Source organism: Schistocerca serialis, chromosome 6 (assembly GCF_023864345.2).
Source record: "Schistocerca serialis cubense isolate TAMUIC-IGC-003099 chromosome 6, iqSchSeri2.2, whole genome shotgun sequence".
Taxonomy (NCBI): domain Eukaryota; kingdom Metazoa; phylum Arthropoda; class Insecta; order Orthoptera; family Acrididae; genus Schistocerca; species Schistocerca serialis.
This window is the reverse complement of record NC_064643.1, coordinates 573,708,299-573,725,600: the sequence shown is the minus strand read 5'-3', so window position 1 is coordinate 573,725,600 and position 17,302 is coordinate 573,708,299. Positions and strand designations below refer to the sequence as shown.

Below are 17,302 nucleotides of genomic sequence, written 5' to 3'. Positions count from 1 at the left end.
AGATGGTAGAGTTTTGTCAGGACTGGCTCTCCCAGGGCCGTCAGAAGTTCCAATGGAATGTTGTCTACTCCGGGGGCCTTGTTTCGACTCAGGTCTTTCAGTGCTCTGTCAAACTCTTCACGCAGTAATCTCTCATTTCATCTCCGTCTACATCCTCTTCCATTTCTCTCTAGTTTATAGGATCTTATTTCTATAACAATATTTTAAAAGTTTTTCATTGACATAAGTCATTAAAATCGTCGGTCGTCGTGCCGATGATGAGAAGGTCTTCCACCGTATTGAGTCTCGAAAACGTCTGCATGTGGGGCTGCATCGAAGTGTGGATCAGCTGCTGGACGAGATGCTGCACTGGAACAGATCAGGATTGCCGCCTCCCACTTCCCGCTCGTTCACGAAGGGTTCATGAAAGTCGATAATTAATGTTAGTTTGCATGTTATATATCGGTGGTGCTCTGCAAAAGAACGGTTAGATTTGGGTTAGCTTTCACATGCAAAGATTCACTCGATATACATCTTAATATATGTCCTGGAATCATAACACTGTCCTCTCATTTCAGTGTAGTGATCCGCTATTTATTTATAATATTTTCTAAATGACACAGCACCGGTTAGTTTTTGTGGCGTCCGTCGTGATACTTTGCTTTCATTAGCGCTGTTTATAAACATTCCTGTTTGCCGCAACTGATCCAGCGAGGTAGCACACATTTTTGGTGCGCCACAGCAGGTATTGTCTGATTAAAAAATGTCTTACTCACATAGCATAGATGCGGCTGCCCTACTAAAGGTCCGGCATTTTATTCGGTTTTAAGTTGTTAACTGAAATCAACGTCTTTTACCGTCGCAACTACCATTTCACTCTATGAGCGTCCATGGTGGTGGTGGTGGTTGTTGGGATGTTTAAGGGGGACTAAACAGCGAAGGTCATCAGTCCCCCTGAGCGTCCATAAAACCATTTTGAAAGATATGGTATTGTTTATTTACGTAAATCCACAGTTTATCACGAGTCTATCTCACCTTCTATAGACAGTTTTTACTCAGAAATAATTCACTGTCGGTGGTTTTACACATAAATCAACAGTTACATCAGTTTCATTTTGTTATAACATACTTAGCGACCTTGTTATTTGATTACATTTTGTAGCTTATGTCAAAACATATTTACAAGGATCACGTAAAGATGGACATTAATTAAGTTGATCCTCTACACTAATCGTCATCGGATCAGATCGGACCTGTGTTGATCACAGTACATAATCTCTTCTATTTAAAGTCTTACTACATTCATCATGATTCATACAGGTAACATTACTTGTAGAAAGTATAGAACAAATGTCCGTGTTCGGCATTTCAATCATAAGTGAGTTCGGAATACTTTAGTAAGAAACTCTTTTAAGTGAACCTGTACCCAAATGGTACACAAAATCTTACTCGAGCTGAGCCAAAGTCAATAATTTAGAAAATACGCGGACTCACGCCCAACTTATGCTCAACTCGTGTATGCGTTCAAAAGTTATCTATCCATTGAATTATTCATTTAAAGACACAGCATAATATATATTACGTACAAAGAGTAGAAAACAAACAAGGTGCAATGTTTTCCCTAATCTAGTATAAATAATAAAATTCACTATATAAAATATTGAAATCGTATAGACATTTACTAACCTTAGGATGCGATTCACATATCTCTGGCCTGATTGGCACTAGTTTCTGTAAATTAGTTTTCTGCATTTTCTGGTCGTGAAGTGACCTAATTTACAATTTTAAAATTAACAATACACAAATAAATTTATGAAATGCAGTAAGTATATCACTTATGACTACTATATACAATACTTATACAAGTGTACCAAGACTTGCAGACAAATGTTATTTACATCACTTCCATAATTATTAGCATTTAGTGAAGGTATCTCTAAGTTTCTGTGGCAACACAATCCATTTATTTTGTCAGTGTTAACTTCTACTAGTAAGTAACATCCCTCATGTGGGATGGAATTAATTTTGTAGGGACCTGTATACAGCAGTTGCCATATAATCTTCTCCTTGTAAGACCGATAACAAAGATTCTCTACTAAAAGGAATGTGCACGCTATGGCTCCAATTTCCGTTTGAATCTCGACTTGAGTGTGGAACTTGATTTTTTGGGCATTCTGTCCGAGTGCACCAACAACTTTGCAGTTTGAAACGGGAAAAACCGGTAATTTTCTATTCTGCGAGCCCCGTTTATAGAACTGCATATTCATAGCTGACACACTCGCCCCGGTACCAAGAAGTATAGTGGTGGTCACACCGCTTATAATTGCAGTTATCCCTGCTTGAATTATTTCTTTCTTCTCTTTGTCCGAAATGGTGGACTCTTCATATAATTCTTCACAAATGTCCCTACCATTCTGATATCTAATCATATGCATATTGTTCGACCTATTGCCTTCATTTCCATCTTCAGTCACCTGTCGAAGGCATACAGGAACCGATTTTAGTTTGACGGTTTCAAGTTATTCGGTTCCTGCTCAGGTGGCATCTACACTATCCCTGCATTTTGTTAGTAGTTAATGGGAGATGTGTTACTGATTGATTCCACTGTTGTGGATAATGATTATCCTGCATGGGTATAGCTTGAGAAAGTTTTATGCTCTGACATGAGTAAAGAATGGTAGAAGTTAAACTAGTTCCTTATAGCATAGATTTTGTTATTAATCAAGTTACCTTTACGTGAATACTTTTTGCAATGGCAAATATGTATGTCTGAATTATTCGTCAATTCAAGCTCGCTGCGTAAAGCATTCATGAAATGGCGGCAGATAAATGAACTTCGGTGTATCACAGAATCGATTTGTTCCCATTAGATGAATATAACTGAATTCGATTTGAAAAACATCCTTAATCAGCATTAAATAATTGTTCTCAGGATTTTCAGTCTGAAATAAAACTATAACTGCTGCCAATAAAATCGTATAAACTTGTTACTGCTAATGGCGGCGGTGCAGTTAGTCCGCAGCGAAGCAAAGATGCAATGCAGAAGATCGAGATTAGTAATATTCTTACATAAAATATGAGATAAACTCCAATAACGTTATTCTCTATTTTTCTCCAATAATTTACAATAGGTAGTTTACATAATAGTAATAATAACAGACCTTATCATAGGCGGCAAATCAAACTTCGTCTTGCTAGCTTCGTGGCTGGTTCAAATGGCTCTGAGCACTATAGGACTTAACATCTTAGGTCATCAGTCCCCTAGAACTTAGAACTACTTAAACCTAGCTAACCTAAGGACATCACACGCATCCATGCCCGAGGCAGGATTCGAACCTGCGACTGTAGTAGTCCCTCGGTTCCGGACTGCAGCGCCTAGAACCGCACGGCCACCGCGGCCGGCCTAGCTTTGTGGCTACTCAAAACAGAAGAAAGAATGCAGCAAAAATCTGTGATAATATTTCTTCTTATAATTAAAAGATATCATCGTATTCAGTCTATTTTCTCTGACTTGTGAAGATACTGTTACACCGTCTCTGCACTATCGAAACCTAACAGTATCACATATTTAAAAAAAATAATAAAAAATGTTAATATCGACTGTAAAATACGGGCTTGGATGCCGGTGTGCACTGCTGTTGCATCGCCCTCGGACGAGTTCTAACCCGTAAATGTACTGGCGAAGTCTCCGCCTGGAATGTCGTGTCCCTGCTTCGTGCGGAGCACGAAGTAGCTAGCGAGTGTAAGATACAAAGTGACTCAGCTGCAAACAGAGGCCGAAGTGTCCCGTCTGCAAGCAGAGCTTGAAGTTGCTATAATCCAGATATCTTATATTTCGCGCCTTTTGCATTCTGTGTTCAAGAGTGGGAACACAGAAAGAGGAAAAAGGTAAAGAAAGGAAAAGATGTGTTGACATAGATGATAACAGTCAGCGTGTGACCGTCATTGCTAGGGACTTCTGTGTCTTTTAGAAAGCTTTCGAGGTCGGTGTATCCGCTATAAAGTGTTGTCTTGACAATGGCTCAAAAACTGGCCATGTTATTTACCAAATCCTCCTTGTGGGATCCTGCCCATCTCGTTTCTTGTAGGGTGCCTAGGAAGCTGTTTTCTCGGATAGCTAGACAACATACAAGCAAATAATATTACTAGATTTTATTACAGTAATTTAAGTGACTATACTTAACTTGGGTATGTACAAGGTGGTGTCGCAAGCATTTGGCGATTTTGAAATAATTAGTGACCTTCGAAATATGCAATTTCCATGGAATCTAGCCACAAAAGTTCATATGACACTGCTATCGTTAATATTACTGCTCGTTTTCTAGTGCGGTTCTTCTAATGAGCCCACGGCTATGAGGGGCGTCGCTTTTATTCTCTTCGTGTAAATGCCTCTCCTTTCTTGGTGTGTCCCAGCCAGACTTCTATTGGCTGACGACTCACAGCTTTCTCTGCAGTGTCGTTGAGGCCGACGTGCTGGCGCTTGATGTTACGCCAGAACACTCTTCACACCAGGAAACGTTTCGAGCAGGAAAATGTCGCAAGGTGGCTTGGCTCACAAAGTCTGTCCAGGAAGGCGACAGAGCACAATGGACGAATATCTGTTGTTACTTTGTGGCTGACAAAACCCGCAGAATTCGTCTTAGCTCATACGTAGTACATGCAACAGAATGTCTACAAGTGTTTAAATGGCAGAAAAAGAAAGAAATCAACTACGCAGTAACTACTGTTGTAATGCAGTTGAAACCAAACATGTCCTTCTGCAGTCTGCCCGATTTCGACGGGATTCAACTTGAGATGCACTTGCTTTGCTTATGAAATTGACTCTAATTTTCATTAAAAAATGTGGCTAATTTGATTAATCACTCATCGCTGGAATCAAAAGAGGCAAGGTGTTCTGCTTTGACACTTTACAAAATTATTTACAATTTTTCAGCATTGTAAGCAAATTCTTTAGTTTGTCTATATATTGATTATCAGTAGTTATAAGGCGTCGGATGGTTAAGCTGTTTGTAGCAATAAAAGAAATCTTCGACTTCTGACAACGGGCTGTGACTAGTTGTCGTTATTTGTGTCCCTTGCGTGCCGGGGATGATATTTGAATCTGTGCCAGTTGTTCGGCAACGTTCTCGAGATGCAGACGTGATGGGGCGTGTGTTTTGATGTAACCCATCACTCGCGCTGCTTTTGCACTAGAAGAGAAATTCAGTGTCAAAAAATTAGTCATGTGTCATGGTATATGAGATTTTTCCTAACAGAAATGTAGCTTGAACTGGTTATTGAGGAAGGAACATTTCCAAAAATAAATAACAAAATTTTGCAATCTGTCATTAATTGATGTCAATAAAACCCTTTGTTGACCGTTTCGTAATAAGTTATCGAAGGAACACATATAATTGGGCGAAACTGGAGAAACACAGGTGGAGGAGGGTAAACGACAACTGTCACTAAAATCTGTTACACGACAGAGATTATGCATGAAACTTTCAGAGAGGTGCTCCGATCACCGACATCGTGAATGATTGTGTGGATTAATATTTGTGATGGCACCTCGCGTTGTTATGCATTACATTATCGTATCGACTGAGAAACAGAGAAGTGGGAGATCAACTTACATGAACTATAAACGCCCGCATCTCGTGGTCGTGCGGTAGCGTTCTCGCTTCCCACGCCCGGGTTCCCGGGTTCGATTCCCGACGGGGTCAGGGATTTTCTCTGCCTCGTGATGGCTGGGTGTTGTGTGCTGTCCTTAGGTTAGTTAGGTTTAAGTAGTTCTAAGTTCTAGGGGACTTATGACCACAGCAATTGAGTCCCATAGTGCTCAGAGCCATTTGAACTATAAACGCTTTTAATATTTTTTCAGTTTTGTGTCTATTTGTGTGTGAAATAGTAGTCTCAAATATGGCTGACAGGTATGTTAACAGTGACGTAATTGCTAAATGGTGATAACAGTGAAGCAAGTGGAGCAGATATATGTACTCGGACACCTACTAAAAGACATTAAGATGTAGTGTGACCACACTTCTCCTTTATGACGGCTGGGACGCTTTCCATAACGTGTCTGATTGGAAAAATCGCAGCCCCTTCTTCTTCAAGAGCCGAAACAGGAGAAGATGATGATGATGGACGCTGTGGTATCGGACGAAATCGATGTTTCAGCTCGTGCTAAAGATGTTCCAAATAGCACAGATCGAGACTTTGAGCCAGCTAGACTATTTTAGGAATTTTATGGTCTACAACCATGTTGATTTATGACAGGGTACATCACCACGCTCATAAAAAAATAATAACAAAAAAATGAAAAAAATTGTCTCCGAGCTGTCCCTCTACTGAATGCAGTACATGATATTGCAGACCATATTCATATACTTTCACATTTAGCTTTTTCTGATGCCCAATAAGGGGACCACATCCCAAGTGCCAAAACACATACAGAACCACCAGCCCCTCTGTATTTCACCGTTGGTACTACACACCCCTTCCTGCCGTAGGTTCGAGTCTTCCCTCGGACATGGGTGCACACATCACACACACACACACACACACACACACACACACACACACATACACGCACTACCATGTGGCAGGTAATGTTCTCCAGGCGTTCACCAAAGTCAAACTCTTCTGTAGTATTGCCACAAAGTAAAGCGTTATTCATCAACCAAAATCACTCGATTCCGGTATTCCAACGTCCAGTGAAGTCGATCTTCAACCCTAATCAAGTGTTGTTTACCACTGACTACAGAAATATGTGACTTATGAGAATATGCGACCACTGTGCCCCATTCCTTTTAATTCCCTAAGCATAGTCATTATGCTAGCTGGACCGCTGGTGGCAGTTTGGAACTCATGATGATTCCTTCGGCTGATTCCACGCAGTGTTATTTTTTTGCAGGAACCCTCCGCAATGCTCGTGAGCACTACCTGTCAGTATATGAGGCGTGCCTGATCTTCTTTTAGCTGTGGCTGCTCGTTACCGTTTTCACCTTACAGTCACGTAAAAGACAGCCGAAGTAGACACCTTTAGAAGCTACCCATGAAATGTCGCTGACGTATTCGTTACTCAGGTGACAACCGATAACTAGTTCACAATGGAGATCTCTGCAGACTCCCGACTGACCCATTTGCTGCTGCTGCTCCTGTGAAGATAATACAATACTCCCCGCCTCCTGTTATACTAGCAGGTCCACCTGTCGTGACATCTAGTGGTCAATTCCACATTATATAGTGATGTCCGGATAGTTTGGTAAAGCAGAAAATATTAATGGTAACCAGGAGCTTTTTGCTGGTAAAACATTTACCTACAACCAATTACTGGCCGAAAAATCCTACACTAATTATGTCATCTGTTCCTGAAATTTAAAAGTGTTTCAGAGCTTGACCGCTCGCTTTATGAAATGATTCTGGACAGCAAGGGCACGGTCACGGAAGTGTTAAGGGCTGATTACCTACAAAAGAAATATTTTTGTCAAATTGTAACATAGTCTGTAAGTGTCCTTTTGTTTTCTCTCTCTTTTTTTCTTTAAAAGAGAATTTGGTAGGGAATTTGGTACAATGGTAACCCTTGGATGAAATCAACTTTTCATTAACAATGTTTAAATCAGCAGACCAATGTGCTGAGCGGAGTTATTAATACATTTGTCTTAATTTCATACAAAAGTTTTCAGCTAAAACAAAAGATAAAACTAAGACAATCTAGCCTGTTCTAAAGTAAATTGGCTTTAGTGGTTCTTTCAATATCAACATGAATTTACGTAATCTTAACTAATCAGATAAGATTTCGAGAGCATTACTTCCAGATGACTTTCAAAACTTTCGGAAGCTTCTATTATACCTATCATGAAATACAACTGCTACACAGTGAAAATTTTACAATAAGAAACACATGAGCCAAATAGGTGGATCAACAGGCTTCCATACAAAGGAGCAAAATGACGCCGTGCTGCTTGGCACCTTACACGCTCGTTCAACTGTTAATGGAAGCCAGCTTAAATACAGACAAGGAATCACGCAACACTCCACTTACGTATAGAAGAAAGCAAGTTACTAGAATGGCGATCACAGCTCACAGTAAATGCCGCGGAATTGCCGAAGCGAAACAAACAACAAAAAGTTTTACCAGTGTTCTGTAAAACTGAGACTACAACGGACTGACGCAGACCACTAATTCAGAAAATGACTGCTGGAGGTACTGCCATAAAACAGTGAAGAAAAGCTAACAACTAGCAGCTTGCAAGCCTTCAAATCTGTACACTCTTTCACTGGGTAAGCGGACTAGCATGGAAGAAAAAATTCTTAGAACATGGCCAGCGGCATTAAAAGAACAATTGGGTCTGAAAACCGCTACAAGAGTTTTCCAGAGACAGATGCTCATCAGTTTCAACTATGGTGGCACACTCTTTGCAGCGACCAATGCCGGCCGCGGTGGACGTGCGGTTTTAGGCACTTCACTCCGGAACCGCGTGACTGCTACGGTCGCAGGTTCGAATCTTGCCTCGGGCATGGATGTGTGTGATGTCCTTAGGTTAGTTAGGGTTAAGTAGTTTTAAGTTCTAGGGGACTGATGACCTCAGATGTTGAGTCCCATAGTGCTCAGAGCCATTTGAACCATTTTTATTGCAGCGATCATGGATTAGCACCCACGTAACGTACAACACACTCAGGAGCGACTTAGGCAGAGAACTTTCATTTAATCGTCCAAGCAACAGTTCGTCCCACATCAAGGACGTGGTGCTGTTAGCCACACGATCTGACGGCCATGCTTCCATCTGTCAACTGCCAACTTGGTATCCTAAACGGGGAGCACGTGCACAAGTAAACACATTAGCAGACTGAAGCACCCTCTCTCCCAGGTGCAAGAATATTGTGGTCGACTAATACTTAGTGCAGGGAAAGTTCTTGCACCTGGGAGTGAAGGCGCTTTAGTCGGCTATTGTGTTTACTTGTGCACGTGAAGTCTAGCAGGACATGCTCTGCTTATTTTGTGATATTAGGCATCGATACCACCCCGCTGGTTTCACAGTTGGCAACAGAATTGCAAGTTTCTGTCTGACGCTGTTGGGTCGCACAGTAATCTAACGGACCTAATGGTGTGCCCCTGCTGAGCCACATCTCCAGTAGTGCGGGCCTATGAGCGCCCTCTGCCCCCACATTAAAGGACGGCCAGACGCAGCCACAGACCCACTCTCATTTGGAGCCAGTTCGCTACGTGAGGCTTTGTAGACGCCACTTAATCGCTCATGCTTAGTACAGAGCTCATAATCCTAGTTTGCAGATAGCTGGACTCTGTTTCTGGCTGCTTTATTTATACTTAGTCTTCTTAGGCTTGGAGAAATACAAGCTAAATAATTTTTCTGCTCACTATGTTAACTTGTTTGCTAATTATTTATGTTCCTGTCCATCTTTCCTATGACAATAGTTACCACACGGATGTTCTAAGTACCCGAAAAAATGCCCGTGAAGCTAATTGTGCCTCCACAATGAATACGGGAGACGAAAAAATTAATACTGTCAGCGTGTGATTCTGATAACGGAGGAGGGCATCAAAGGGCAATAATAACACGGTTGAATCGTACACACTTACTGCCACACCCTCCGGTGGCCACACGGAGACCAGGGAAACATACATCTAGCAATGTTATCATGTATCTCTTATTGGCGCCAGAATCGAGTAACAACACAGCTCACTGTAGATGTTCAGAAATAAAAAACTGTTCACGTCACATAAGGTAGAAAAAACGGTGGTAGCCCATGACTATAAAATCGTTGAGTCACAACTGGAATCAGTGAAATGATATAAATAGGAGGCTGTAGAGTTTGTATGGATATGAAACGGAACGCTCATGTCGGCTCCATAGTGGGTGGGCGACTTCGATTCACTCGTATTATAGTGAGAAAAAGTATTAGTCTTAAAAGAAGATTGCTTAAAAAACACTTTCACGACCGATACTCCAATAATAAGCAAGTTTGTGGAACCATAACTAAATATTACTGTCAGAGAATACTGAACGAATAAAAGAAGGGCACGCTGTCTGGGCACATAGGTGTTTTATCTATGGAAGAGCGTTAGGAAGACACTGAGAAACCTGAAGTAGCAGAAGCGTAATGACAGACGCCAATTGTTCAGAGAAAGCGAACTTAGAAATTTGAGAGAACCAGGATTGAGTGATGAATCTAGGTACATACTTTACTACAGTTCACTTTGTATCGCTGCCAGATGGACCGCGAAAATAAGATCAGTTTCTTTACAGCACCCGTAGGGGAATTCAATCAACGGATAGAGGCCAAAACGGTACAGCCTAAAGTATCATTTGCCATTCACTTCGCTGTCGTTTTCTGACACTATATGCAGGTATATAACGAGTGTTAGAGTGAAAAGGTACGACACATCGTAACAACCAGACCGATTGAAATTTGCATATGTCGCTTTGAGGTAACCTCCCCCTAAAAGATTCAGAACTGTGCCGTAAGCATGCTCACCGTCTTTTTCGATGTCCGAGGTTCGATACTCATCGAATTGCTCGAGAAAACCATTAACAGTGACATGAACTGTGAGACACTCCGTAGCTTACGTAAGTCCATATAGAACAAACTGCGTTTGTTGATCACAAAGGTAGTGACTGAGCTCCACAACAACGCGCGGCCACACTATTGGGCCCGCAAAAACAACATCTCAAAGCGAAGCGCTTCAGTTCGTACGCGAACTGAAGGATACAGTGGAGGACTGACTCCCATCACAGCCACAGGAATTCTGGGAAAAGGGAATCGTTCTCTTCGAGAAACAGTGAAATAGTTGTGTTCAGGCCGCCGTTGATTACCTTTGAATAAAGACACTAGTTGAAACCAGAGTGTTGTTTCGTATGTTTTATTTTGAACGCCATTATAAAGTAGCTCTCCCAAACTGGGTTTCACTAAATTGATTAAAATATCCCTTTGTTTCGACTCCATTACTGTGAAATTTTCAAACGATAATTTCTACTCTCCATAACGTATGCGCTGGTGGTTTGAGCATAGTAGCGCCATTAACTGGCTATTTGTGAGCTGACTGGTTTGATGTGAACCATCACGATTTTCTCTATTGTACCGACGTTTTCTTCTCAGAGTAACACGTGTACTCAATGTGCCCGATTAGTTTTACGATGCGTTCTAGGCTCTGCCTTCCCCTGTTGGTTTTGCCCTCTACTGCTCCCTCAAGTATTACGCTATTCCCTGATGTCTTAACCTGATTCCTGTAGTTTTATTACCTCTTGTTTCTCACACACTCCTTTATTCTCAGAGTCTAAGGAGGATTCTCACGTGTCTTGTCAATCCACTTGATATTCAGCATTTTTCTCTAAGAATACATTGAAAATCCTTCGAGTCTTTACCACTCCGATTGTCAGGCCTTCCGTGATCGCTTTCGTAGAGAGTACATTCTCGGGAATTTCTTCCTTGATTTAGACTTTGGTTTAATATTAATGAGGAATTTCTTTCTTTCCTGGGCTAGTCTGTATCTTACATCCTCCTTGCCTTGTCGTATTTAGCATCCACGGTGACAGAATTGCTTCAGTTCGTCTACTGTGTGGTCTCTAATATTAACTGTTTTACTGCTAACTCTGTGTTCATTAGACTGTTTACTCTATTCAACAGATCCTGTAATTCTTCTTCAATTTCACTGAGAATGCAAAACGTTATCAGGGAATTTTGTCACTGAAATTCTCTCACTCTGAATTTTCGTCCCTTTCCTTAACCGTTCTTTCATTCCCGTCATTGCTTCTTCGATGTACACGTCGAGAAGTGGGGAGAACGATTACATCCTTGCCTACACCCTTTCAACCACAGCACTTCTCTCTCGGTCTTGCATTATTATTTATGTCTCTTCATTCTTGTGCACGTTGTATGTTCCCTGTCTTTCCCTAAAGCTTATAGATATTCTTCTGAGAATTGCGATCTTTACTCTTTCATGTTGCTGAAACCTCCTTCCAGGTCGATAAATCATATGACTCGGCCGCTGTGACCGAGCGGTTCTAAGTGCTTCAATCCGGAACCACGCTGCTCCAAAGGTCGCACATCCGAATCCTGCCTCGGGCATGGATGTGTGTGATGTCCTTAGGTTAGTTAGGTTTAAGTAGTTTTAAGTCTAGTGGACTGATGACCTCAGATGTTAAGTCCCATACTGCTCAGAGCCATTTGAACCAAATCATATGACTGTGCCTCTGTTATCAAGAGCAGAGTCAGAGCTGCCTCTCTAGTGCCTTTACCTTTCCTAAAGCCAAACCAATCGTCATCTAACATACTCTCAATTTTCTTTTCCATCTTCTGGGTGTTACTTTTGTCATCTGTTACGACGAATTTAGTGTGGTAGTTATCGAATTTATCAGGCTTTTTGATTAGGGTAACTCGTTAAAAAGGACGTAGTTGCAATAGACTTCATACAAAGAAGAAATTACACAAAGGTGAAGACGTAAGAGGATGGTTGCCTTCATTCATAGTCCAGTACTTCGTTACACCCGTTACTGGTACTCCACGCCACTGTTACACTAGATACATTGGTACACTTGTCATGTTTGTCTGGCAAAATCCAACGTTGCTACTACTGTACAATTTGAGGAATCCTTGGACTGTAACAATAGTACCTCAATTTTTATGGATTACGGCGCATAAAGACTTGGAAACCATTTTACAGCCAAAACAGCGAAGTGATGGAAACAAAGTGAAGGAATATTTTCATCCACTCAATAGTAACCATTGTGACAGAATGCTACATTCAGACAATGTTTGGTGCTAGTCGAATCCGCTGCAAAGAATGTCAAAAATGCCGAAAGGTTCATATGGTTGGCGTTATCCTGATACTAGATTCGATTCATATCTGGATGCCGATAGCAATACCTGAAACTGTATCGATAGAGATTGTTTATATTTATTTGAAAGAAAAAATTGTTTCGTTTTACACTGTCTATGTGCCAATTTCCATTTTCCACCTCTTCCATTCCACGGTGTTCTATTTTGTATAAAATTTTGAGGCAGTTAGCTGTTCTGTCCTGCTCCCGTCGCTATAGGGGCCTCCTTTCTTCGCCGCCTTTCTTATGACATGTCTCCGAGAAGATTTGAAAATATACAATGAAAAATTGATAAGAGTAACCACTGAAATTAGTAAGAGTATGAAAATCGGGAAAAAATCGAAGACACGATATTTCATCAGTTGAGACGGCATCGAAACTGATAATATAAATTGTACCTCGTTAGCAATTTGTGTGGAATCTTCCTTTTAAAACAAAAACAGGTTAATGAACAGTAGTATGAGAAGGGTGTGAGGGATAACGTTTGAAAATATGTTACCAACATGATGCGCATTTTCGAAGCCGCCATCCTGGATGAATCGCTTTTTTTGCAATAAAATAGGTGCCATATATTTCATTTGGGGATACAGTGAATATTTTAATTCATTGCCGATATTAGTCAAGTTGGTAAATTAGGCTTCTTTCTCCCCAATCCAACGAGTAGCTCTCCATTAAGCAACCAACTAATCTTCTACATTTCAAAAACTTCTATTCTCTGCTTTTCTGTACTGTTTAACGCCTACATTTTACTGCTCTATACGGCTACACCCCAGGCTATACTCCAGAAACAATTTTATCTATATATTCGGTGTAAAAAATGTATTTTTGTGGGGACTCATACTTGCTATAGCCAATAAGTGTTGTATAAACACTTTTCTTCTGCCATCTTCAGTTATTTTACTCTCCAAAAAGCACAACTCTTATAAGATCATCTGCTTGTGTTATACAGCACTCCATTGCCCTACTTGTATCGATGTTCATTTTGCAATTTCTTTTCAAGATGCCGTCCATTCCATTCAACTATTCTTACAACTCATATTATTTCATTCACAGAGTTATAATGTCATTGGCAAACATTAAAAATATTATTCTACCTTCGTAAAGCTTAATTCCATGTTGGAGTTCGCATCGAACAACAAGGGAGTTAAACAACAATCCTGTGTCAGTCATTCCTCAACAGATGCCTGTATTTTATGTCCTTTGCTCTTAAAACTGTACTTTGATTTATGTACAGATTTTATATTTGATTCCTGTTTTATATGACCGATATCTTCAAAATTTCAAAAATGTTTTTCGGCAAAAATTTCCAAGCTTTTTCTAAATCTCTAAATCAATGTGGTTTTGTCTCAGTTTAAGGAAAAGATGAGACATAGGGTCAGTGTTCCTATATCTTTTCAGGGCCGAAAATGAACTATTGAGAGATCAAGTCCTGCCAGTCTTTCATTCATCTGTAAGTAATTCATGTTAGTATTTTGTAATCGGATCTTACAAAACTGAAGTTCGGCAAAATTAACACCTTTCAGCCCCTGCCTCCATTGGGACTGGGATTTTTACATTTCTAACTGAAGTCTGAGATTATTTCGCCTTTCTCATGTATATTGCATACCAAATGTAGTACGTTTATGATGCCTGGCTCTCTCAAAGATCTTAATAATTCCTAGGGAATGTCGTTTAGGTAGCTTGTTACAACTCAGGTCTGTCACTGTTTCATCAAATTCTTCGTGTAGTGTAGTAGCCTTGTCGTAACTGTCCTCTTCGCTTTCCATAACATTCTGGATGTTACTACCACATACTCGTACCAACTTGCAGCACTTTTCTTCTATGTTTAATACTGCCTTGCATCTGTACTGTTAAATTCGTACAGCTGCTTATCATTTCTTCAAAAATTTGTTTACTTTCCCTACCTATTACGAATAGTAATTCATTTGTCCTTCAACAATACTTCCTTAGCAGTTTTTGAGTGTTTGTCAATATTTTCAGACGTTTATATTCCCTTTTGTCTACTTTATTTGATACATTCTTACCTGCTGTCAATTAAATTTAGTATCTGGTGTGTTAGCCATTGATTTCTACCGTGCCATCACTTACTGCCAAGTTTTTCCCATGCTAGCTTCACTATTTCACCTCTCAAATTATTTTTTCCTCTTCTATGATATTTCTTTCCGTTATTGCAATCAATGGTTGGCTAATGCTCCCTTTGAAACACTCAAGAACCTGTGATTTATTTAACTTCTCCAAGTCACATGTCCCTGATTTCTTACCTTTCCATATGCAGCTCACAACATTTAAATTATAGTCAGAGTCCACATCTATTCCTGGAATGTTTGCAGTTTAAAATCTGGTTTAGAGATCTTTGTCTCATCGCTTGGACTCATCCAGATATCCAAACTTCTTCAATATTCTGAAACAAAGAGTTAGCAGTGACTGAAATCTGCACAGTGCAATATTCTACCAAGCGGTTTATCTTTACATTTATTCCTGCCCAACTTCCCCAGGATATATACTCCTATTATTATTCTATCTCTTCCTTTGCCTAATACCCCAAAGTTCAATCCGCCCATCACTATTAAACTTTCGTCTTTTTCAATTAATTTAATAAATTCTTTTATCTCACCACACATTTGTTTAAATTTTTTTATCGTCTGTAGAGGTGGTAGTCATATATACTTGTAGTTCTGTAGTGGGTTTTGGATTCACTAATCCGTTCAGTATGCTATTAGTAGTAGTATGGCCACATTCTTTTTTTCAAAGTTGTAATTTATCCTACTCCTGCTCCACCCTCATATCAGTTTGTGCTGATAAACCGCCTCTGATCTAACAAGAAATCCTACATTATTAAGACAGATATCTGCTAAGTGCCACTATGTCTAAATACAACTTAATAATTTCTCTTCTCAAATTGTGTAACCTATATACCCGATTAAATTGTCTAAAATTCCATGGAGGATGCCAGAATATCCTTCTGAGTAGCCCGAATATTATATATTACAACAACACTTAACACTGTCAGCTGGGTCATGTAACCTAATGTCTCAATAGACATTTGTTCATTGATATTTTAGGAAATACATGGTTTGCATGCAGTAGTATTGTCATTATATTAAACAATAAGTTTCGATCGGAAAGTGACCATACTCCAGTGTCTACATACCTCAAAAAAGAAGAAAACTGTAGCCACAATAAATAATTATAAAAACAGTCATAATACACTAATCTTACCATAAACCAACATATTAAATGCAAATATAATACCAGAGTATATACCGCAAATACTAGATCATTTGGTGAAGCGCACAGCAACTTGATATATGATAACTTTCCCATCATTGACGCAGTCACCAAATTAGGTGAAAGAATAACGACATTTTGTGCCATGAAGGAGACTGAAAATAGCATTTTCAAACCAAAAATAAATTGGATCCAGCTCATGGCCATATTAAAATTGTATAATTATCCAAAATAAAATGTACAGGAGACTGTACCAAACAAACTTTTATAAACAGCTTATAAACATGTTACTTTCCCTTTTTATAAAATATGAGGTGCCTAATGATGTGAGAAGAAAAAGTCTATTCATCGGTGTGCTTCATTACAAAAATTACAATTTCTTTTAAACTCATTATGAATATACTGCATAACTATTTTATTTAAATGTTAAGTAATTGTTAGCACAGAAAGGTTGCGTTCTCATAGCACCTTCAGTCATCAAGGAACCTAAAACTCTCAGGAAAAAAAGATGTTAATGAAAGAAAGAAAATGCTTTTTCTGGATATTTGCAGGGTTATTACAAATGATTGAAGCGATTTTATAAATTCACTGTAGCTCCATTCATTGACATATGGTCACGTCACACTACAGATACGTAGAAAAACTCATAAAGTTTTGTTCGGCTGAAGCCGCACTTCAGGTTTCTGCCGCCAGAGAGCTCGAGAGCGCAGTGGGACAAAATGGCGACAGGAGTCGAGAAAGCGTATGTCGTGCTTGAAATGCACTCACATCAGTCAGTCATAACAGTGCAACGACACTTCAGGACGAAGTTCAACAAAGATCCACCAACTGCTAACTCCATTAGGCGATGGTATGCGCAGTTTAAGGCTTCTGGATGCCTCTGTAAGGGGAAATCAACGGATCGGCCTGCAGTGAGCGAAGAAACGGTTGAACGCGTGCGGGCAAGTTTCACGCGTAGCCCGCGGAAGTCGACGAATAAAGCCAGCAGGGAGCTAAACGTACCACAGCCGACGGTTTGGAAAATCTTACGGAAAAGGCTAAAGCAGAAGCCTTACCGTTTACAATTGCTACAAGCCCTGACACCCGATGACAAAGTCAAACGCTTTGAATTTTCGGCGCGGTTGCAACAGCCGAATCACTAAAGGGGCACATATCGAACATTTGTGAATACCGAAAAAAAACTTTTTGAGTTTTTGTATGTGTGTGCAAAGCATTGTGAAAATACCTCATATAATAAAGTTATTGTAGAGATGTGAAATCGCTTCAATCATTTGTAATAA

The 17,302-nt window shown here is 40.0% G+C and overlaps 1 protein-coding gene across 1 annotated transcript in view; it reads right to left on the bottom strand.

The window, feature by feature from the left end:
- Positions 1 to 324: 324 nt before the first annotated feature.
- The window catches only part of LOC126484990 (uncharacterized), an 81,278-nt gene continuing 64,300 nt past the window's right edge, over positions 325 to 17,302 (bottom strand). The window contains exon 3 of the mRNA XM_050108596.1: positions 325 to 452. Coding sequence (XP_049964553.1) covers positions 325 to 452 — 128 coding nt within the window. The remainder of the gene's footprint in view (positions 453 to 17,302) is intronic.